Source organism: Oryctolagus cuniculus, chromosome 3 (assembly GCF_964237555.1).
Source record: "Oryctolagus cuniculus chromosome 3, mOryCun1.1, whole genome shotgun sequence".
In the NCBI taxonomy this organism is placed as follows: Eukaryota; Metazoa; Chordata; class Mammalia; order Lagomorpha; family Leporidae; genus Oryctolagus; species Oryctolagus cuniculus.
The window spans coordinates 49,292,871-49,316,510 of NC_091434.1; the positions used below are offsets into that span (position 1 = coordinate 49,292,871).

A 23,640-nucleotide genomic window follows, 5' to 3' on the forward strand; every position below is an offset into this window, starting at 1 on the left:
AGAGCAGAAAGAGCCCCTCTGGACGGCCTGGCCTCTCGGGGCATACAGAAGGTTAGCTTTACTGCTCCTTCAGTCCCAGGGTCACTGTTGTCAGCAGGTCAGCACTGGCTTTGTGAGGGTGTACGTGTGACAAGAAGATAAAGTAGACGGGGAAAGAGGAAAAGACTGTAGTGCACATACTCACATGTGCACATCCCTGGGAAATTATTCAGATTCCTCCGCTAGCCGGAGTTGCCTTATTGTTCAAGGCTTGATTCAAATTCAACTTACCATGGAACGAATCAACTGGTTTCATGGGTATATCTTCCAAGAAGATCTAGTCTGGCCTGCGCAATGCCTACCTACAGAAGTGACATTTAAGCTGGGATTTCAAGCCGGGACTTCAAAGATGAAGCAGCTGGTGAAGAAGCTGGGAAAGGAAGGGAAATGTTGGCTTTAGGGGCTTTCCAAAGACAGAACTGCTGGTGAGAAGGCCTGGAGTTTGGGGAAAGTTTGGCCAGTTTGAAGGACAAAACTGATGAGATAAGCAAAGGCAAAAGCAGCACAAGATGAGGTTAGAGAAAGTGATAGTGAAGGAGGGCTTCACCAGCTGTTTTAAGAAGTTTGAGTTGCTCTCTGCTGTGGCCTGGGAAAGCAACAGAAGATGGCCCAGGTCCTTGGGCCCCTGCACTCATGTGGGAGACTCGGAAGAAGCTCCTGGCTTCGGATCAGCACAGCTCCAGACATCTGGGGAGTGAACCAGTGGATGGAAGACCTCTCTCTCTGTCTCTACTTCTCTCTGTAACTCCATCTTTCAAATAAATAAAATACATCTTTTAAAAAAAATGTTTAAGTTGAGTGGGCACTGGGGTGTAATGGGCTAAGCCTCCACCTGCCTGGGCGCCAGTTGGTGTCCCAGCTGCTCCACTTCCAATCCAGCTCGCTGCTGTGGCCTGGGAAAGCAGTAGATGGCCCAAGAACTTGGGTCCCTGCATCCACGTGGGAGACCGGGAAGAAGCTCCTGGCTCCTGGCTTTGGATCCACCCAGCGCCAGCCAGTGTGACCATTTGGGGAGTGAACCAGCAGATGGAAGACCTTTTTCTTTGTCTCTCCCTCTCTCTGTAACTCTACCTCTCAAATAAATAAAATCTTTAAAAAAATAAGAAAGAAATTTGAGTTTTCTAAGACCAAAGAAGAGCCATTGTATGATTTCTCATGTTGGCAAATGACATGATCTGCCTCACCATCTTTAAAAAAAAAAAAAAAAAAAAAAAAACTCTCATACTGCTGTATAGAGAACAGATTGAAAGGGACTAAGAGTGGAAGCAGGCAGCCATTTGGGAATCTACTACAATAACCCAGCGGCAGGGTGCAGAAGGGTGGAGAAAAGCGACACTTGGGAAACGTTTAGGAGGAAGAATCAGCAAGGCTGAGGACCGAGTGCAGGGGCGAGGGAGAAGGCCATGTTGGAGGTGACTTCCTCAGCACGTGGCACCATTTCTAGAAAAAGCGGCTTGGAGAGAAAGAGGACTTTGTTCTGAGCAGAGTTTGCAGGGCTCCGCGGTGGAGCGCCTGGTGCGGGTGGAGCCCTCCAGCTGGAAGCAAACTGAATCCGTGGGTGGTGTGGGTGAGGTAAGGGTGGGCGAAGGAGCAGACCCAGATCTGGGCCCTGACCATGCCGAACCTTTAATGGACTGAGAGTGGGGGCGAAGCAATAGAGAAAGGATGCCAGCGTGGTAAGAAGCCGCATTGAGAAGCGGTGTCTTTGTGGCCAAGGGCGAGAGTCTGCGTCACCCGGCCCGACCGGTCAGGTTGCCAGGATGTGGCAACACAGCGGGGCAGCTGCTCGACTCAGCTTCTGGAGTGACAACGCCCCCGCCCAGCCCAGCCCTCAGCTTGGGCGCTCGGAGAGAGGGCGAAGGCAAGGCGCCCCAAAGTCGGGCCCCTAGGCGAACCCAGCTTCCACCAGATTATGTCAACACGGCCTCAGCCCCGCCGCCTCGCGGAAGCCAGCATCGCCTCGGGCCTCCCACGCGCCGGCCCCGCCCCCCAGCCCGCGGAAACCCTGGCCTGCGGCGGGAGGCGGCGCCGCGCGCGGAACAGCCGCGTGCGATTGGCGGAGCGCGGCAGTCGCCCGCTGATTGGCGCAGGCGGAAGGAGGCCGGCGGCCGGCGCGGCCTTTTCTCGCACAGGATACTTTCGTTTTCCAGGGCAGGGTCTGCAGAGCGCCCTGGCCGCAGGCGGAAGTGCTCTCGGCACACACCCCACTCCGAGCTCAGGCTAATAGGCAGGCCCGGCGCGGGGCCGCTTTTCGCCTTGCCTCCGCTCACCCGGGCCGGATCCTGCGCGTGGAGTGGGTGAGTGGGCGTGAGGTGCCGGGGAAGGGACACGCCGGGACTGGGACCCTCGGGGCAGTGCCGCGGGACAGCGGGGCGAGGATGGGCTGTTTGGCTCATCTGTGGGCGAGTCCCCAGTGTCCTCATGCGAGCAGAGCCACCTGTTGCCGGTGTTGACGCTGCCCGGCTCGGCACCCCCTGCCAGGCGTTGCGCGGGCAGTACAGGTGCGCCCGGAGATCCTGCACCTTCCTGGTCACCTTCGATTTCCTCCTTGCAGCTCCTTTCCACGCAGACACCGTCGTCGACTCTGTGCAGGAAGTTGGGCTTCCCGCGAGCCGTGTGGCATCGACGCTGCCGGCGGAGGCAGGCGAGACCGCACAGTCTTGGCACCTCGCGGGTGTGTGTCGCTGCGGCTTTGACTGAGTCTTCGCCCCCTGGCTGGAACACGGAGTGACAGGTCGGTTCGCAGCAACGCGGCTCTGGACTCTCTGTATGAGTGTTGCAGCCTGGAGGAGCTTAGTATCTTCCCCGTATTAAAGCGGTACTTAGACCCCGCAAATCTCGGTGGGTATGTAGATGTTTCATTGCCAGTGCTGTAGACATGCTTGTGTAGATTAGAGAGGGAATTGATTTTCATGGGGCACAAATAAGCCTCCAGAGCATCCTAGTGTGCAGCGAACCGCTATTTAAAGAGCATGCTGGATGCAAACTTGTGGGATCAGGAAAAAGTTTGCCTTTACCTTTCTAATGCCATCCGCAATATACAGGATCGCAATTCAGCAGACTGTTAATTGAGCGCATCCTATATGGGGGTCCCTGTCCGAGGTCCACAGGATGTTAAAAGAGAAATGGCCCCGCACCCCTTCGCAGAGCCCTGGAGCTTACCTCCCGCGGGGTCTGGCAGTATGAGAGCTCATGGTCTCCTAGAGCTCTCCTGGAACTGCGGAAGGCACCGTGGCCGAGGTCAAGGAGGCTCACTTGTTGCTGGGAGAGCCTCAATATTTGGACCCAGCCTGAGTCCTGGTACAATGGAGAGAGAGAAATTTGTGGGAAGGCTCCTTGCGAGCAGGAGTTGCAGTGGACTGAGCAGGAAATAATTTGCATTGCTTTGTTGAATGGATGGATTGGGCTGGGGTGGAAGTCAGCCTAGGAATGGCCAAATGTAGTGGATTTTGGCGGGATTTTAATATTGATTTCTATGGGATACCAGCGCTGTGGCACAGCGGGTTAATGCTGTGGCGCAGCAGGGTAAAGCCCTGGCCTGAAGCGCTGGCATCCCATATGGGCGCTGGTTCGAGACTCAGCTGCTCCACTTCTGATCAAGCTCTCTGCTATGGCCTGGGAAAGCAGTAAAAGATGGCCCAAGTCCTTGGGCCCCTGCACCCTTGTGGGAGACCCAGAGGAAGCTCCTGGCTTCGGGTCGGTGCAGCTCCGGCCGTCGCGGCCAACTGGAGAGTGAACCAGAGGATGGAAAACCTCTCTCTCTCTCTGCCTCTGCCTCTGCCTCTCTCTGTGTAACTCTTTCAAATATATAAATAAATCTTTTTTTTTTAAAGATTGATTTCTATATTTGAAAGGCAGAGTTACAGAGGGAGAGAGACAGAGACATCTTCCATCACTGATTCATTCCCTAATGGTTGAAATGGCCCTGGCCAAAGCTGGAGCCTAGACCTCCATCTGGGTCTCTTGTGTGGGTGGCAGACACCTGGGCCTCCTCTGCTGCTTTCCCAGGTGCATTAGGGAGCTGGATAGGAAGTGGAACAGCCGGGGCTCAAACCAGAATCCTTATGGGATGCCAGTGTCGCAGGCAGCAGCTCAACCCACTGCATCCCAGATCTATCATTTTTGCACAGGAGACAGAAGTGGTCCAAATCCATGTGCAGCCTCTGGCCTCAGAATCAGCCCTTAAGGCATGCGGATCCGGCTGAAAAGCCCATGAGAGTATTTCAGGCATGGAAAGCCAAGACACTCTGGCAAAAAAAACAAAAACAAACAAACAAAAAACACAAAACCTAAATGAAAGATCTCTGTGAGTCAGATCCCAGTGGAAAGTACAGGTCTTCAAAGAAGGAGGTACCTTTCTCTGAAGGGAGGAGAGAACCTCCACTTTGACTATGACCTTGTCTAAACAAGATAAGAGTCGGAGAACTCAGAGGGCTTCCATAGCCTTGGAAACTCATGACTGGAGCATAGGGAGATTACTGATGCCATAAATGGGAGTGTCAATTTGTAAAGTCAACAACAGGCATCACTGTGCACTTACTCCTCATGTAGGATCTCTGTCCTTAATGTACTGTACATTGAGATTTAATGCTATAACGAGTACTCAAACAATATATTTCACTTTGTGTTTCTATGGGGGTGCAAACTGTTGAAATCTTTACTTAATGTGTACTAAACTGATCTTCTGTAAAAAAAAAAAGAAATTATCAATTCCCAACTTGACTGTCACTGGGATTAAACATGACAATAGGTCTGCTCTGATTTCATCATCATTTAAAAAATCATCTATTATTTTTCACTTTATGTTTCTGTGTGGGAGCAAACTGTTGAAATCTTTACTTAATGTATGCTAAACTGATCTTCTGTATATAAAGAGAATCAAAAATGAAGCTTGATGTGAATTGTAGGGGAGAGGGAGTGGGAAAGGGGAGGGTTGCGGGTGGGAGGGACGTTATGGGGGGGAAGCCATTGTAATCCATAAGCTGTACTTTGGAAATTTATATTCATTAAATAAAAGTTAAAAAAAAAAATCCATGTGCAGCACAGGCTGGATTGGGAACATGGTGGCAGCAGATCTTGGGACTAGAGAGGAAAGTGTCAGCCCCAAATTTGGGGTTGGGCCAGGAAATTGGAGGATGGTTATGCCACTCTGCTTTGGTAACAGGTTTTGAGGGAGATAAGATCGAGCCTGGGTTTGTTCATGTGAATTTATTGCTTCCCCTGCTCTGTGCCAGGTGTGGTGGGTGTACAAGCTCACCCAGCCTCTAGAACCAGCGTGTTGATAGGGAATAAGCTGCCAGGGTTCACTTGGCTAGTAAGAGGTTGCAGCCTCTACCGGGGGCCAGGCCCACATATTTGCTTTAGGGATATCCTTGGTAGACACCTAGCAGGCAGGGAGAGAGCCTCAGGTGTGGAGACTTCTGCTCAGGTAAAATACATCTGGAGCAAAAAATCAAATTGCCACAGCAGGTGTGCAAATGGGGTGGGCCCGGGTCCCTTTCTGCTGGTATTTGTGAGGTGAGTAGCTCTGTCGTCACTTGTGGGGTAGACAAGGCCTGGCGTTAGCACACTCAGGGACCTGTGTGCATCCACACTGATCCATGCCTTTCTGGAAACTGTGCACTCCTTCCCCCAGGCTCGGGCAGGACAAGGTTCACTGGTGTCCACTCTGAATGTTGCTAGCCAAAGGCTGCTATAAATCCTAAATTATATAATGGTCGTGTGAGGCTGTTCATTGTCCTAATGGATTTTAGGACTTCCTTAATCAGGCTTTTGTTGAAGTTTTTCTTCTTTAAGATTGAAGAGTAAAATTGACTTAACAGTTACCCAGAGAAATAAGTGTGACTTTGTCCCTTCGAATTACATTTGATAATGTTTGAGCCTTCAGAAATTATTAGTGAGGTCTAGGATTTCTTTTGTGCCAGCTTTATCGTTTGCTGTAGGCAGAGAACATATGTACTTCTAAGATGTTATAACGAAGATAATTTTACCATATGTGTTGGTTAGTTTTCTATTGCCATGATAAAACAATCAAGGCTCTGTCACTTATAAAGAAAGGAGGTTTATTTAACTCATGGTTTTGAAGGCTGGTAAGTCGAAACAATGTGGTGCCAGCTCCAGTGATGGCCCCTGGCTTGGCACATTTTGGTGGACGGCATCATGGTGGGAGTGCATGCAGCTGGTGCAATCACATGGCAAGACAAAAAGCCAGAGACACTGAAGAGGGAAAAGCCCTGCTGGGTTTTTTTTTTTTTTTTTAACTTAATTTAATTTTTATATTCTCTTGGGGGAACTAGCCAGAGTCCCATGAGAATTGCATCAGTTCCTTCTCAGGGAAGCACCCCTGACCCAATCGCCTTACACTAGGCCCCACTTCTTTTAAGTTCTATATGGTCCCCCAACATCATCATGCTGAGGACCAAGCTGCCAACACGCAGGAAACCCCAGGGGACACACTGGAACCATGGAGCAGAAAATGAGAGTGAAAAGTTCTTGGAGTAAATCACACATGTACTGTAATTTTGCTGGGGAACGATTTTTGGAGAGCTTTTGCAGTGATCATAAAGCAAAACTAAATAAAGTGTTGCATTTTTTGTTTGCTAAAAAGGCAGATTCATTTAAAATGTTTATTTTACTTACCAGCTATTTATTTATTTATATTTTTTACAATTTGCTTATCTGAAACTCAGACATAGAAAAAGATTCTCTATCCACTGATTCACTCCCCACATGCCTGCAGCCGTCAGTGCTGGGCCTAGCTGAAACCAGGAGCCTGAAACACAGTGCAGGTCTCCCGCACGAGGGGCAGGGTCACCGTCTGCTGCCTTCCAGGGCGCACATTTGTAGGAAGCTGGGGCTCCAATCCAGACGCTCCGGTGTGGGGTGCGGGTGTCCCAAGGACTGTCTTAACTGTTGTACCAAATGCCCGCCCCGGCTCATTTTAAAGTCTTTATGAGTACTTCGTATGTGTGCTCTGGAGATAAAACAGGGGACAAAGTCCTCTTCCCCCTAAAATCTTTTCCTTCATGTGGTCAAATCAGACCATAATCAAAATAATAAAGTACCTGGTGGGTCAGTGTATGCTGTGGAGGGTGGTTTCTTAGGCAGGAGGCGGTTGTGATGTAAATACGGTGGAGAGGGAAAGCTGTGTGTTGACATTTGAGCAAAGATCGGGAGATGTGTTTCCTGGAGAAGGAGAAAATGTTGATCCTCAAACTCAATTAAAAAAACGTGGTTTAGAATATAGGCATTTAAATGATATATTTCAGAGACAGATTGTGTATGGGGTTAAGATGTGTACAAGAGCGTGAAGAAAGAAGGCTTTCTTTAGAGCTGCAGTCTTCCGTCTGTGACACGTTGCTCTCTTCCTGCAGGATGTCTCAGTGGTATGAGCTTCAGCAGCTCGACTCTAAATTCCTGGAGCAGGTTCACCAGCTCTATGATGACAGTTTTCCCATGGAAATTCGACAGTACCTGGCACAGTGGCTAGAAAATCAGGACTGGTAAGGAGAACTCACTAGACAGGAACACGTCTATCTACACTCCAGAAGTACTTGGTGCAAGACGTTCCTAGTCATCAGGGAAATGCAGATCCAAGCCACAGTGGGATACTGCCTCCCTCCGGTTACCATAGCTATGATCAAAAAGACAAAGACAGCAAATGCTCATGGGGATGTGGAGAAAGGGAATCCTTGCACCATTGGTGGGAATGTAAATTAGCATGGCCATTATGGAAAACAGTATGGAGATTCCCCAAAAATCAAAAATAGAACCATAATATGATTCCACTACTAGGAATATATATCTAATTGAAAATGAAGTTAGTCTGCTGAAGAGATACCTGCAGTCTCATGTTTTATTGCAGCATAACTCACAATAGTGGAAACTTCTCAACTGAAGGATGGATAAAGAAAATGTGTCTAAACACGATGGAATACTATTCAGCCGTAGAAAGGAATGAAGTCTGTCATTTACAATAACCCAGATGGAACTAGGGGACAGTGATATTAAATGAAAGAATCCAGACACAAATACCATGATCTTGCTCATATGTGTCATCTAAAACTGATCTCATGGAAGTTGAGAATAGGATGGTGGTTACCAGAGACTGGCCAACAGATACTAAGTGTCAGTTAGGTAGGAGTAATAAATCCTGGTGTTCTGTTGCATAATGGGATGATTATAGGTAATAATGTACTGTGAACTCTAATAACAAAAAACCTAGAAGAAAAGATTTTGAATGTTTTGCCATGGAGAGGTGATAAATGTGTGAGGAGATGGATATACTTGATTGTGAGCATTACACAATGAATGCACACACTGAAATATTACTTGGTACACCATAACTACAACTACATACAATTTTATTTATCACTTAAATATATATATATAAAAATTTTAAAAATGTATTTGTTTATTAAATGAGTTGGAGCTAAATTTACACAAAGATAAATCTCATCAATGACCAGAGATTCCATCTGTCACATAAAAGTTTAAAAACTGGGGTTTGTCTCTACAAAACTAAATACACTATCCATTAAGCATTTTTGTCAAATTTAATTGTGATAGGTACTCCTAACTGCTTTGGGCAATTTAGAAAACTCTGACATCAGTTATTTTCCAACTCAGGATCCAGGCTATGGAAAGTAATTTAAAGAAATGATTAAGGCTGAATTATGGTAAATATTAATTAGAGATACCAAGAAGGCTAGTGAAAAAGGAAATGTGTTTTAAGAGAGGTAGTAGGCATTCTATTTTAAAATGTACTATTTGCTGACTGCGAAAGGTGTAAACATGCTGAAAGTATTTGACATAGACAATGAAGATTCTGGTTTCTTGTTTTGTTTTTCCTTTGGAGCTGTTCACCATGAACAGTTTCCTGCCCAGTCTCTTCAAGTTCTAGAATTTTTCACTTTAATTGCATGTACAGGAAAACCGTTTAAGTTGCTGCTACAAGGAAGAAAGTGCCATCTAAAAAATCATTTTCCGGTCATTGCCATAAAGAAAGCAGTGTTTGTGTTGTCTGCCTTAAGTAGCATCTGGAATGAAACACGGACATTTTCAATCCCCAGGGAGCACGCCGCCAATGATGTTTCGTTTGCCACCATCCTCTTCCATGACCTGCTCTCGCAGCTGGACGATCAGTACAGTCGCTTCTCTCTGGAGAACAATTTTCTGTTGCAGCATAACATAAGGAAAAGCAAGCGGAACCTTCAGGTACGCCCTCGTCTTTCTTGAGCTGCAGTCTCCGGGTTTTCCCCGTTCAGCAAGTACTAATGAGCACACACTCAGTGGTGTGTAGAGCAGTCATGGAGATGGTCCATTTTCATAGCGTTGAGCAAAGTACCAGTTTGTTTTATAAACATAAAGATTTTCAGGCTTAAAATATTTCATCTGTTAGGTGTCAGTCCTGAGAGAACGTGATGCGACCCCTGCTTTACTGGAGCGTTAAAGTGATGGAAAGGAGCGGTGCGCTCAGAGCTGTGAGCTGCAGTAACACGTGCAAGCTCCCAGCAGCAGTGGTGCTCAGGCTAAGTCCTCGGTGTACAGATGAGGACTTAGTTCACAAAGGAGTGACTTCTGGGAACTGGACTCCACTTTGCCTTGCTTCTGGTGGAGTAGCCTTGTTCTGGAAGAGAGAACCAAACGCAGATCCAGACGTGAGAGGACATGCTGTGAAGTTTTAGGGGTTCTTGAAACAAACTCCCCACATTCCCCTTGCCTACCTACCATAATTATTTGTGCATCATCTGTCTTATTTTCTTTTTAAAGATTTATTTAGTTGGGGCTAGTGCTGTGGCGCAGGGAGTTAACCCCCTGTCCTGAAGTGCTGGCATCCCATATGGGCACCAGTTTGAGTCTCTTTTGCTCCACTTCCAATCCAGCTCTCTGCTATGGCCTGGGAAAGCAGTAGAAGATGGCCCAAGTACTTGGGCCCCTGAACACATGTGGGAGATCCAGAAGAAGCTCCTGGCTCCTGGCTTTGGATTGGCACAGCTCCAGCTGTTGAGGCAAATTGGGCAGTGAATCAGCAGATGGAAGACCTCTCTCTCTCTCTCTCTCTCTCTCTGCCTCTCCTCTCTCTGTGTAACTCTTTCAAATAAATAAATAAACCTTTTTTTTTTTTTAAAGAGTTACAGAGAGAGTGGATGAGACAGAGGGAGAGAGAGAGAGAGAGAGATCCTCTATCCGAATGGTCACAACGGCCAGGGCTGAGCCTGGCTGAAGCCAGGAGCCAAGAGCTTCTTCCAGGTCTCCCATGTGAGTGCAGGGGCCCAAGAACTTGGGCCATCTGCTGCTGCTGTCACAGGCACATTAGCAAGGAGCTGGATCAGAAGTAGAACAGCCAGAATGCGAACAGGTGCCCAAATGGGATGCTGGAATGTAGGCAGCAGCTTAACCCGCTGTGCCACAATACCAGCCTCATTTCTTATCTTTTTTTAAAAAAAGATTTGTTTTATTTATTTGAAAGTCAGAGTTACAGACAGAGGGGGAAAGATCAAGAGATCTTTCATCTTCTGGATCACTCTCCAAATGGCCACAATATCCAGGGCTGGGCCAGGCCAAAGTCAAGAGCCAAGAACTTCATCTAGGTCTCACGTGGGTGCAGGGGCTCAAGGACCTAAGCCATCTTCCACATCTTCCACTGCTTTCCCAGGTGCATGAGCAGGGAGCTGGATCAGAAGTGGAGCAGTTGGGACTCACTGGCACCCTTATGGGATGCTGCTGTTGCAGGCAGTGGCTTAGCTCCTTATACCAGAAGGCCGGCATTTCTTTTCTTTTGATGGGAGGAAAGCTATCATTTTCTTGTTTCGGACATAATAGCCAGATTTTTCATATTAGATAGCTGGAAGCTTTTCCCCTTTGTGAATGTAGCTGTGATTTGATGAGTGGGAAAATCAGGTTAACTACAGAAATTGCTCCCGTTCAGTTTTTTTTTTTTTTAATATTTATTTATTTATTTGAAAAGCCGAGTTACATAGAGGCAGAGAGAGAGAGAGAGAGAGGTCTTCCATCCACTGGTTCACTCCCCAGATGGCCACAACGGCCAGAGCTGGGCTGATCGAAGCCAGGACCCAGGAGCTTCTTCCAGGTCTCCCATGTGGGTGCAGGGGCCCAAGGACTTGGTCCATTTTCTACTGCTTTCCTAGGCCATAACAGAGAGCTGGATTGGAAGTGGAGCAAAAGAGACTCAAACTGGTGCCCATATGGGATGCTGGCACTGCAGACTGGGGCTTTATCCGCTATGCCACAGTACTGGCCCTCCCATTCAGTTTTTGCTTGAGTGTACCTGTTAGAAAGAGCCATGGGGGCTGGCGCTGTGGCGCAGCAGGTTAAAGCCCTGGCCTGAAGCACCGGCATCCCATATGGGTGCCGGTTCTAGTCCCGGCTGCTCCTCTTCCGATCCAGCTGTCTGCAATGGCCTGGGAAAGCAGTAGAAGATGGCCCAAGTCCTTGGGACCCTGCACCCGCATGGGAGACCCAGAAGAAGCTCCTGGCTCCTGGCTTCGAATCAGCGTAGGTCCAGCCATTGTGGCCATCTGGGGAGTGAACCATTGGATGGAAGACCTCTCTCTGTCTCTACCTCTCTCTGTAACTCTGTCTTTCAAATAAATAAAATAAATCTTTAAAAAAAAACAACAACAACAAAAAACAAAGAGCCATGATCACCAGTATTTTGCAGATTAGGTTTGGCAATAAAAACAATAACTGAGACATATTATTTACCTAATTCAAAGCATATTCCAATGGATAACATTAACTGAGAAATCTAACATAATTTCTGTATCATTTGTGTTGTTTCCTCAAGAAATATGGAAGGATATGAAAAAAACATGTATTTGTTTATTTATTTGAAAGAGTTACAGAGGGAGAGGGAGAGTCAGAGATATCTTGCATCTACTGGTTCATTCCCCCCAAGTGGCTGCAACAGCCAGGGCTGGGCCAGGCCAAAGCCAGGAACCTAGAGCTACTTCCAGGTCATGCACGTGAGTGTAATGGCCCTATTACTTGGACCATCATCTTCTCCTGTATTCTCAGGCATGTTAGCAGGGAGCTAGATTGGAAGTGGGGCTGCCAGGACAGGAACCAGTATCCATATGGGATGCTGGCTTTGCAGGTGGTGGCTTTACCTGCTATGCCACAGCACTGGCCCCAAGATATGTCAATAAAAATATGATATGAACTGTTGTGAATACTTTATTTTTAAATTAAAACATACTTTACTGTGCTTAATTGGAAAGTTAAAACAATTTCTTTCATAATTTGTCAAAGGAACATTTTGTTCTTAACCAAATTGCTTATATATGATTTTATAAAATTATTCATTTGAAAGGTAGAGAGAGACAGAGATCTTTCATCTTTGCTTCCCTGTCTGAATGTCTGTTATAGCCAGGTACAGGCAGGCCAAAACTAGGAGCCTAGAACTCTCCCATATGGGTAACAGGGACCAAACTGCTTAAGCATCACCTGCTGCTTCCCAGGGTGTGTGTTAGCAGGAAGCTGGAAGCAGAGCCAGGACTTGAACAAGGAACTTTGGTATGGGGTATGGGTGTCCCAAGTGGTATCTTTACTGCTGTGCCGAACACTCACCTCAGCTTACATAGAATTTTAGAAAGTTATTTGTTTTCATTTTACTTGGGAGGCAGAGAGAGAGAAACAGATGGAAAGAGATCTTATTCCACTGGTTCACTCCCCAAATGCCCTCAATAGCGAGTGCTGGGCCAGGCTGAAACCAGGAGCCAAGTACTCAGTCTGGGTCTCCCGTGTGGTGGCAGGGACCCAACCACTTGAGCCATTATCTGCTGCCTCCTAGGATGCACATTATCAGGAATTTGGATTGGAAATAGAGGAGCTGGGACTTGAACCAAGCCATCTGGTACGGGGACTTAACTAGAATTTAATAAATGAGAGATGAAGCTTCTCAAGAAATATAAATAAGTTCACATCAGTTTATACTATGCGATGGTTTAAGCATTCCAGATTTTAATTTGTTTTTATTCTAACCACTGATCTAGGACAATTTTCAAGAAGACCCCATACAGATGTCTATGATCATCTATAACTGTCTGAAGGAGGAGCGGAAGATTCTGGAAAATGCGCAGAGATTCAATCAGGTCCTCTCTCCTAACTGAACACTTCAATTATGAATAAGCATTCATCCCTTCTGCAGACTTCACTGAGGCCCAGGTCAAGGCAGTGGTGAATGCCCCCCTGCTTCCATAGCCCCAGGAAACGGGAAAATCCGATTGAGAGAATCTCTAGAAGCAGGTGTTAACAGGACCCTGATCTAATGGAAGTTAAGTCCTAGTGAGCAGGGGGACAACACATTGAGCAAGACACCCAGGCAGCGTGAAGTGCGATGGAGACACTGCGCGGGCTTGGTGGACTGAGGGAGGTTATGGGGCTGTTTCTTCAGGACTGTCTCTGGTGCTGGAGCAGGCATGGAAACTGGCAGGCCAGCGGTGGAAAGAAGTAGAACCAGGTCGTGTTTGGGGCATGGTGCCAAGAGGGCCTGCGTTGGAAGGATCAGATGTGGGTGGGAGAGGGAGTAGAAAATCAAGTGTGGCTTGAAAATCAGTTGTGGCTTGGGTCACCTAGAGAGAGGCAGTGCTGCTCACTGACCTGGGGAGAGAGCGAATGGGGCAGGAGCAGAGTTTCTGCAGGGCACAGTAGGTTTGGGGGAGCAGAAGAGGCTGGTGGGAAAATCCGGCTTGGTTGCCAACATGACTAAACTACTTTTTAAATACTCAAGATACCTGAAACATGAATGAGTCAGTGTTTTACTAGTACCGATATTTTAAAAAAAGAATTATTTATTATTTGAAAGATCCAGTGATGGAGAAACAAAAAAAACAGGGAGCTCTTCCATCCTCTGGTTCATTCCCCAAATGCCTGTGACAGCTAGAGCTGGGCCAGATTGAAGCCAGGAGCCAGGAAGTCCATCTGGGTCTCTTACATGGGCGGCAGGAACCTAAATACCTGGGCTGTCTTCCACTGCCTCCCACATGCATTAGCAGAGAGTTACATCAAGAACATGGAGTAGCTGGGACTTGAACCAGGTACTCAGATACTGGATGCAGGCACCCCAAGTGGTGGCTTAACCTGCTGTGCCACAGCTCCTCTACCAAGTACCAAGATTTTTTGATGATAGTTTTAATAATCCTTGCATAAACCTTCTTCTTTAAAAAATTATTTATTTGAAAGGCAGAGTTACAGAGAGGCAGGGGCAGAGAGAGGAAGGGGTCTTCCATCTGCTGCTTCACTCCCCAGATGGCTGCAAGGACTGGAGCTGGGCTGATCCGAAGTCAGGAGCTTCTTCCTGGTCTCCCATGTGGGTGCAGGGGCCCAAGCACGTGGGCCATCCTCCACTGCTTTCCCAGGCCATAGCAGAGAGCTGGATCAGAAGAGGAGCAGCCAGAACTTGAACTGGTGCCCATATGGGACGCTGGCATTGCAAGTGGCAGCAGTACAAATTAATTCTGAAATCCCTTTGGGGAAAAAAAAAAAACAACTTGCAAGAATAGCAACAAAATTCTTGAAAAATGTAGAGCAAAGAAATGGCACTAGTCCTATCCCCTATAATAATAAACATGGCTTAGAGGTTCATGCTACTGAACAGATACCAAAAGGAAAGAAGAGAAAAATCTGGTAGAAGTGATTTTAGATTCCTATGGAATTTATATGATAAAGGCAGTAGCTCAGAGCTCAAATAAGTACTGTCCACTAATTGTGGATAAGAAAAATGAATAACTAACTGAAAGTTAAACTAGACCCATACGTCACACCAAACACAAGAATAAACTTCTGATGTATCAGAGATCTATGCATGTTCCAGGAGAAAACATGGGTGACCTCCTTTGTAGTCTGTCAGGAGGGAAAGAGGGAAAACCAGATATCACAAAAAGAGAAAAGATCGATAAGTTTTGGGTCTATGAGTATACTTTAGAAAGCTTACGGAAGAATGGAATTAAAAGTTGTTTATCTTGGTGCAAGAAATTTTGACATCCACGCGTATGTCGTTTTCTTCACAATTTTCCATGAACTTTTTGAGTACCTCTCATAAAGACACCCACCCGGAGCTTGTGCTCTGTCGGGCTTTGTGTAAGCAAGGATGGCAGGCACAGTTTCTACTGTCCAGGGGATTTATCCTGAAACAAAAAGCCTTCCTCTGGAATGGGGTCTGTGTTTGAACAGCGACTGTCATTTACCACTCAAACTCCTGGCCCCAGAATGATGCCCAATGCTCACTTCGTGCCTAGTGAGTGTGTAATAAATGGATCAATCAGAGTCCGCCTCAGTGATGAACAGACACTGCCCCATCTGAGTTGTGACCGTCAGAGGGCCAAGTACTCCTGGGAAAGACTTGATTTGCATTCATTGCTGACTTCTTTGTATCCAGTATTCTGCAAAGCCCTTGATGGGGTACTTTTCAGGTTCAGTGTGAACCACTTGAGAGCGTGTTGGGATGGGGTTTCTGATTTTGTAATCAGGTTATGACCTATGAGTCCACATGTCCAGCAAGCTCTGAAGGTGGTTAAGATGGGGCTAGCGTGAAGACCACATTTTTAATTGCAAGCCTTGTAGACAGAACTTCAGAACTGTGTACAGAACTTCAGAAACCCTGAAATAAGTTTTCTGTGTAGTACCATGCAACTGTATGACTTCATGGAAGCTTCTAGAAAAACTTTGCGTGTTAGGCATGAACCGACCCTCGTCTCTCTGGTGGCCTCGTGCACAGTTTTCCAGCCTTGTCCAGGGCCTCAGGAGCTGAGCTGCTTCCTGTTGACATGCGTGTGGGCAACAGTAATGTTTTGTAAGGTGTGGGTGGTAGGTGGGGCACAAGGTCTGGATTGGACTTCAGGGTACAACAGTGCATACGAGTCCATGCTGGCTGTTCACCACGTACTTCCCGTTACAGGCCCAGTCGGGGAATATTCAGAGCACCGTGATGTTAGACAAGCAGAAGGAGCTTGACAACAAAGTCAGAAATGTGAAGGAGCAAGTGATGGTGAGTACTCAGTAGACAGCACCATGCTGTGACTTTTTCAGCTCGAAACTGAGTTGTCCAATGAGGGCTAGAGAGGAAGGATTTCGCTGAAGTTCCAAATAATACACAGACAAACTGGTAAAATCAGTGACCCGAGAGACATCTTATGGTCCCTGTTACGACATTCAGACACTGAGCTTCTCGGTTTTCTTCCTTGCACGGCCCTGCAGTGGCTGTTAACTTTGCGCCATTCCCCAGTACACGAGGCGCTGCTACTCTAAGGGGCCCTTTAGAGCCCTGCCTCTCAGTTGGGGATTCCTGAGATCACATGGAGCCTTGGGATAAACGTGGCCTGTCTTCCTCAAGCACCTGTTGTGCTCTGAGACAAGAGTTCTGATACGTTTCTGATTAGAATAAGACGTCCTCAGCAATTTTACGACCAAACTTAAGGGCCAGCGTTGTGGCACAGTGGGTAAAGCCGCTGCCTGCGATGCCAGCATCCCCTGTGGGTGCCAGTTACAGTTCCAGCTGCCCCACTTCCGATCCAACTCCCTGCTAATGCACATGGGGAAGCAGTGGAGGATGACACAAGTTCTCATGTCCCTGCACCCTTGTGGGAGACCCGGAAACTGCTGGTTCCTAGCTTCGGTCTGGCCCAGCCTTAGCCGTTGCGGCCATTTGTGGAGTGAACCAGTGGATGGAAGATTTTCTCTGTGTCTCTCCCCTACCCCACTCTGCCTTTCAAATAAATAAAATAAATCTTTAAAAAAAAAAAATAAAAACTTCCCAGACAGTTTATGGAAGCAGAAGTCTGCTTCGGTGCCCTTGTTGGCCTGAGTTCCTCTCCACGGCTGGGCTGTTTGGGGAAGACTGGGGAGCTCTGCTCCGCAGGAGGCCTGCATTGTGGAAGAGGCTTCCTCGCAAGCAGGTGCAGCGCTGTCCTGGGCTCTGGGCAGCGGCACCTGGACTCGTGCACCTAGGGTAGCGTCCTTCCAAACTCTGGATTCTTTGGAGCAGCTTTGTCCTGCAGTCTTCCAGGGAAACACTCCAGTAAAGCAGAAGCCAAGTGAGGAACAACTTGGGATGCCTGCATCCCTCATTGAAGTGCCTGGTTTAAGTCCCGGCCCCTCTGCTTCTGATCCAGCCTCCTGTTAACGTGCTCCCTGGGAGGCAGCAGATGATGGCTCAAGTGGTTGGATCCCTGCTACCCATATGGGAGGCCTGGGTGGAGTTCTGGGTTCCTGGCTTCAGGCTGTCCAGGCCTAGCTGTTTGGGCATATGGGGAGTGAACCATCAGATAGACGATCTCTTAATGTTTTCTCTCTACCCTTCCAGTATAGTTATGTAAATAAATAAAAAGAAATAAATAAAAGATATTTATAATATTATATAAATAAAATGTATTTCTTATGTAAATAAATAAAAATAAATAAAAAGAAAGAAAGCCTAGGGAGCCCAATCTGTAAATCAAGAGATGAGTATGTAGAAAGGGGACTTAATCTGGGGGGAAAATTAGACTTATTTGTAGGGTGAGCTGTAGATAGTTGATTGTCCGGATTGAGAGATGTTGGAGCAAATAAGAGGGCAGTGTTAAAGACTGTGCCTGGACAGCGGACATTAAGGCAGAACTGACCTGATTACCCGGGGAGGTGTGGTCACCACTGTTGTCTCTGAGGAAGGAGATTTTTTGTGAGCTTATCTCTTCCTGTGTTAAGTCATAGCTCAGAGCTAGTCTCAAAAATGATGAGGAAGAATTAGACTGTAGGCCACGGGACCAGGTGATGATACACAAAACTGTGTGTGTGTGTTTCTTAGGAATTTATTAATACATTAGATTCTCAGAGTCACAGCACATGCATGAGAATTACTATAACACAGTTATGCTAATTTGATATTAATACATGTTAATATGATAGTAATACAAAGAGAATAGAGTAATAGGTCATAAATAGATTCAATGTAGTTCTAAGAATATGATACTTCCCTTCCTCCTTCTGCCTGTCCACTGCCTGCCTTTCTTCTGTTCCTTTTTAAATTTTTGAGATGACTTTTTTTTTTTTTAAAGATTTATTCATTTATTTGAAAGGCAAAGTTATAGAGAGAAAGGGAGAGACAGAAAGAGATCTTCCATCCTCTGGTTCACTTTCCAAATGTCTGCAATGGCTGGGGCTGAGCCAGGCTGAAGCCAGGAGCTTCCTCTGGGTCTCCCACGTGGGTGCAGGTGCCCAGGCACTTGGGCCATCCTCCACTGCTTTCCCAGGCACATTAGCAGGGAGCTGGATCAGAAGTGGAGCAGCCAGGACTCAAACTGGCACTCATGGGATTCAGGCACTGCAGGGCATGTCTTTAACTTGCCAAGCCACAGTGCCAGTCCCTGAGGTGACATATTTTTAATTTACATTATAGTCAAAGGCTTAATACTCCAGTAAACAGAGAGTTCAGTAACTAAAAAGCAAAAAGATCATAATTCATTAGGAATGTAAGCAAGGGTTCTAAACCGTAATCAAATGAAAAGATGTCCATTTCACTCAGATACAGTAAATGTTAAAATAATCACAGATCATTAAAGCTATAATATATCTATATATATATATAGATATTAACTATCACAAATAAGAGAAAACAATTTTTTGGGGCTCTGGCTTATGTCCCTTACCATAATGACCTTCAGTGGCATCTATTTTTGTTGAAAATGTCAGCTAAGATATGGAACCAACCTACATGTCCATCAATTGAGGACTAGAAAAAGAAAATGTGAAGTACAGACATGATGGAGTATTACCCAGCCATAAGAAGTTTTTGTAACTTGAAAGGCAGAGTGACAGGCAGTGTAGTTACTGCATACTTATTAATAAAGTAAAAATTTGGAATCTTACAAGTCCAGTCTATCTTTGAGGGGGCTGGGATGGTTTCCATGTTTCCCTGGGTTCTGTAGAAGGAATGATCTGTTTATGAAAGTCTTCGAAACTGATGATCAGTGACACACGTTTACATCTTTATAGAATATAGAGCACGAAATCAAGACCCTGGAAGATCTACAAGATGAGTATGACTTCAAGTGCAAAACCTTGCAGAACCGAGGTAAGAGTTCTCAATGAGAGCAGTGCCCCCAGCTGTGATTTGTTGTCTCTGTACTCTAGATGACAAGGGTGAGCACTGCTTCACGTAACTGCCTGTGTTGGCTCCTTGATGGCCAAGGCCAGGGTTTCTGCCCCTCAGTCCTCTTGCCGTTTAGGGCCAGATAGATTCTCTGCAGTGGGGGCTGTCCCGAGCCTTGTAGAGTGCTTGTCAGCATCCCCGACTTCACCCACCAAATGCCTGTAGCACTGCCCGCTCAGCCCCAGTGGTGACAACCGCAGCTGCAGATGTTGTCACATGTGTCTGGTGTGGGGGGGGGCAGGGAGTCACCTCCACTTGTCACCTTGCTTAATGTACTTGGCTTATGGTCATAGGCTGATGGGTATGTGGAAGCCCCTGCCCTAGATGCCTAGAGTTCCTGCAGAAACTCCAAGTGTGTGTCTGTGCTGCAGGGAAATTGCATAGTTTTCTCAGGTTTGAAAGCAGTTTCACTCTGCTTTGGCTGCTTGTTCTGAGTGATAGGAGCAACTGAAAGTAGCTCCTGCAAACACGTGCACTGTATAGAACAAGTAGGGCACTGCTCTTTCCCTCAAGATCTTTGGTGGATACAGGGCTAATGGGGAGAGATCATCTGTAGTAGGATCTGAGAGAAAGGAGTCCCAGCTGCTGCTTCCTAATTTGCAGTTCTTTTCCATTTTTTTTTCTGAGATTTTGAATTTTGTCATTTGTATTCATTTAGACAGTCTCCTGAGAGTAACCATCGAGTAGACAGTATTATTTCCAGTTTACTTAGGTCACTGACAGCAGGCACTTTGTTCCAGTGTGTCTAGTTTCTGTGCTCAGGACATTTTAAATTTGATTCAGTAGAGATGGAGGAAGCCAGCCTTTGTGTATCAGGTGGCTGCTAAACGGACGTGACTCTTGGCTTCCGTTGCTTTTCCTCTGCTCTTGTACTTAGTGCTGTCTCTTGTGATCAACAGAACATGAAGCCAATGGTGTGGCAAAGAGCGACCAGAAGCAAGAGCAGCTGCTGCTCCAGAAGATGTATTTAATGCTGGACAACAAGAGGAAGGTAGGGGTTCCTGCTCCAACAAGGGCATTGGCTTCACCCCGGACTGTAAACCACACGTGGGAAATGTGAGGCCCGCGAGCCGTATAAGACGCGCAGTATCATCTGGTCTGGTTCTGCCCTGGCAGCCGCAGGCAGGTCTCAAAACCGCATCAGTGTAGCAGGCTGATTTTTAAGTTGATAATTTTGTGTGGCCTGTGAACGATGTTAAGCTATCCATAAGACAGGTTGTGCGCCCTGCTCTAAATAATGGACTTGAGGTTTAGAACAGAGGGAAAACGATTTTCATACACACACTTTGGCGTGGAACGCAGTTGGAGAAGGAAGATAGTTGCTTTGCTTTTAGAACAAGTATCTTTTAAAATTCCACAGTTAAAAATGATTTTGTTGATTGGTTTTTGCCCTCTGCCTTTAGGAAATCGTTCACAAGATGAGAGAGTTGTTGAATGCCACTGAGCTCACCCAGAATGCCCTGATTAACGATGAGCTCGTGGAGTGGAAGCGGAGGCAGCAGAGCGCCTGTATCGGGGGCCCGCCCAACGCGTGCCTGGACCAGCTGCAGAACTGGTAAGGTCGTGCGGCGCGGCTGCCCACGCTGGTTGTGGAGGGCGCCTCTGAGCCGTGCCGGTGGACTGGGCCCAGAGTCTGCTATAGCCCAGCCCTGCTTCCCCTGGCAGCGTCACTGGGAAAGCAGCGCAGCATTCATGATGGCACAGCCGTGTCTGCTGGCTTCGGCACGCTCCTGGCCCCTGGGATCCATGCTCGACTGTGCTGAAATACCAGTGATGTGGCTGTTACAGAACTGAGGGACGCGCGTCCTAGCGTGCCGTTCCAGCCAGGCTAGCTGGAGGCAGTTTGCTCGGCTCTGTGAAGAGCGGTTTACTGTGGCCCTTGCTGCGGTCCCCGCTCTAGCAGCTACGTAGGAAGTGCTTGCTGGTGGCCCATCCTGGATGTTCCCAAGGAGGAGGGGCCCTGGGTCCTTGCCAGTTGCCAGTTCTCAGAGCGGCACGTGGAGGAAGACAGGGCAAGAGGTGTGTGCACGAGAAAGGCCCAGGTGCTCTGCAGAAGCGCCTCAGAGTCCTGCGGGGACACGGGAGAGATCAGGAAAGCCTGCTTGCAGAAGTGGCTGGCACTGGCTGCGGGGCCCTACGACACAGAGGAGAAGCCCGTCCACCGGTCCTGCTGGCGGAGAGAAGCGCACGTGCAAAGGCACAGTGCGGAGGCCCTGCGGGGTCCGTGCTGGCCGGGCCAGAGAGGGAGCACCACGGGGAGACAGGCAGGACAGTGGGGTGGGCTAGGGCCGAGGCGCCCGAGTGTGGGCTTCTCAGCCCCAGCCAGTGCTGGTGAGCAGGGACAAGTGTTTCTCAAGCAGGGGGTGCGTTTCTCTGGCTTTTTACTAGAAAGACAGCAAAGGCAGCTGGGGTCCTGTGAACAAGTTGGTGTGATCCGGGTGAGGAATGGCGAGTGCTGAGCCTGGGATGGAGCAGAGTGGGTGGAGGAGGTGGGACTGTGGACTGTCAGGGTCGGAGGCTTTCAGCAGGGGCCCGGGACCAGAGGTCTCATGAGGCTGTTTCCTCAGTGTCGCACTGTGCGTTTAAAAAAATCCTGTTATTGTTTGCTTGTTTATTTTATTTATTTGAAAGCGAGAGGGAGCTCCAGTCAGTGGTTCATTTCTCAGATGGCTGTAACAGCTGGGGCTAGGCCAGGCTGAGGCCTGGAACCAGGAACTCCATCCAGGTCTCCCACATGGCTGATGGGGACCCAAGGACTGAGCCATCACCTGCTGCCTCCCTGGGTGCACATTAGCAGGGAGTTAGAATTGGTAATGGAGGGGCCGGTGAAGTGGGTTAAAGCCCTGGCCTGAAGCACCGGCATCTCATATGGGTACCGGTTCTAGTCCCGGCTGCTCCTCTTCTTACCCAGCTCTCTGCTATGGCCTGGGAAAGAAGTGAAAGATGGTCCAAGTCCTTGGGCCCCTGCACCCCCGTGGGAGGCCAGGAAGAAGCTCCTGGCTTCTGGCTTCAGATCGGCGCAGCTTCAACTGTCGTGGGCATCGGGGGAGTGAACCAGCGGGTGGAAGACCTCTCTCTCTGTCTCTACCTCTCTCTGTAACGCTTTCAAATAAATAAAATAAATCTTTAAAAAAAATGGAAGTTTTTATTTGAAAAAAAAAAAAAAAAGAATTGTAGTGGATCAGGACTCAGCCCATCCCAACTTGCGTCTTAACCACTGTGCCAAACACCTCTCCCCCAGCCATTTATTTTTATTCTGTGAGTTGCCTGTGTGTGCCCCAACTTCCCTGCGTGTTAGTTTCCCAGCCCAGCATGCTGCTGTGCCTTGAGAGGCAGTGACCCCTTCGCCTTCCAGGTGGCCAGGGAAGCCCTGGGGTGTCCGGGGGCCCCCTGGAGGCCGCAGACACCTCTTCCAATGACAGAACTGCGTGCAGGGTGGGGAAGGGCCGGGTAAAACCTCTGGAGCTCACCTGACCTTTGTCCTGCCTCCTCTCTCCATAGTGTAAGCCTCTGTGAGGCCATGAAGTAGACGCTTTTCACTAAGAACGCTTTCTTTCTTTTTTCTTTGAGTTTTCATTTGAGAGACAGGCAAACACAAAGAGCTCCCGTTCACTGGTTCACTCCCCAAATGCCCGCCGCAGCCAGGGCCAGAGCCGACTCAACCCAGGTCTCCCCTGAGGGCAGCAGGAATCCAGTTATTTGAGTCATGACTGCTGCCGCACAGTGTCCGCACTGGCAGGAAGCTGGCGTCAGCCGCGGAGCCAGGAGTCACACCCAAGCTCTGTGATGTGGGACAGAGACTTCTTTTTGTGTGTCTGTTCTGTTTTGTTAATATTGATTTTTTTAAACTATCTATTCATTTGAAAGGCAGAGTTACAGAGAGGGGAAGGGAGGGGGGAAAAAGAGGGAGAGAGGGAGGAAGAGAGGGAGGAAGAGAGGGGGAGAGAGAGAGAGAGAGAGAGAGAGAGAGAGAGAGAGATGAATCTTCCATCTGCTAGTTCACGCCCCAAATAGCTGCAAAGGCTGGGGCTGGGCCGTGCGAACACCAGGAGCTTCTTCTGGGTCTCCTACATGGGTGCAGGGGCCCAAGCACGTGGGCCATTTTGCCGGGCTGTTCCCCGGCCATTAGCAGGGACCTGGATGGGAAGTGGAGCAGCCAGGACACAAACTGGGATACTGGTGTCACGGGCAGCTTTACCTGCTAGGCCAAGACACCAGCCCCGGGACATAGACTTCTTAAGCTGTATCTTAGCCTTAGGGCCAAACACCCACCTGTGGAAGACATTTCTAAAAGGTTTTCTACTGTCATTTCTCCAGGCCAATAGAACAGCACTTCCACTCATTCCTTGGTGCAGAGGCTGTGTTGCCGTTTGCAGCTGACTAAGGAATCTGAAAATAAGCGCTGGGTTCATGCGGTGGCCTTGTGGTTTTAGTCCAGACAGAGCACATGGCTT

The 23,640-nt window shown here is 47.9% G+C and overlaps 1 protein-coding gene across 2 annotated transcripts in view; it reads left to right on the forward strand.

Moving 5' to 3' along the window:
- The first annotated feature begins 2,053 nt into the window (after positions 1 to 2,053).
- STAT1 (signal transducer and activator of transcription 1) overlaps positions 2,054 to 23,640 on the forward strand; it is a 44,667-nt gene continuing 23,080 nt past the window's right edge. Inside the window, exons 1-9 of one of the 2 annotated variants that reach the window (XM_002712346.5) lie at positions 2,054 to 2,336; positions 2,594 to 2,880; positions 7,413 to 7,541; positions 9,111 to 9,255; positions 13,056 to 13,154; positions 15,959 to 16,048; positions 19,030 to 19,108; positions 20,086 to 20,177; positions 20,590 to 20,741. In XM_002712346.5, the coding sequence (XP_002712392.2) occupies positions 7,414 to 7,541; positions 9,111 to 9,255; positions 13,056 to 13,154; positions 15,959 to 16,048; positions 19,030 to 19,108; positions 20,086 to 20,177; positions 20,590 to 20,741 (785 nt within the window). In that variant the 5' untranslated portion in view covers positions 2,054 to 2,336; positions 2,594 to 2,880; position 7,413. The remainder of the gene's footprint in view (positions 2,337 to 2,593; positions 2,881 to 7,412; positions 7,542 to 9,110; positions 9,256 to 13,055; positions 13,155 to 15,958; positions 16,049 to 19,029; positions 19,109 to 20,085; positions 20,178 to 20,589; positions 20,742 to 23,640) is intronic. The other variant, XM_008258841.4, reaches the window with a different exon arrangement.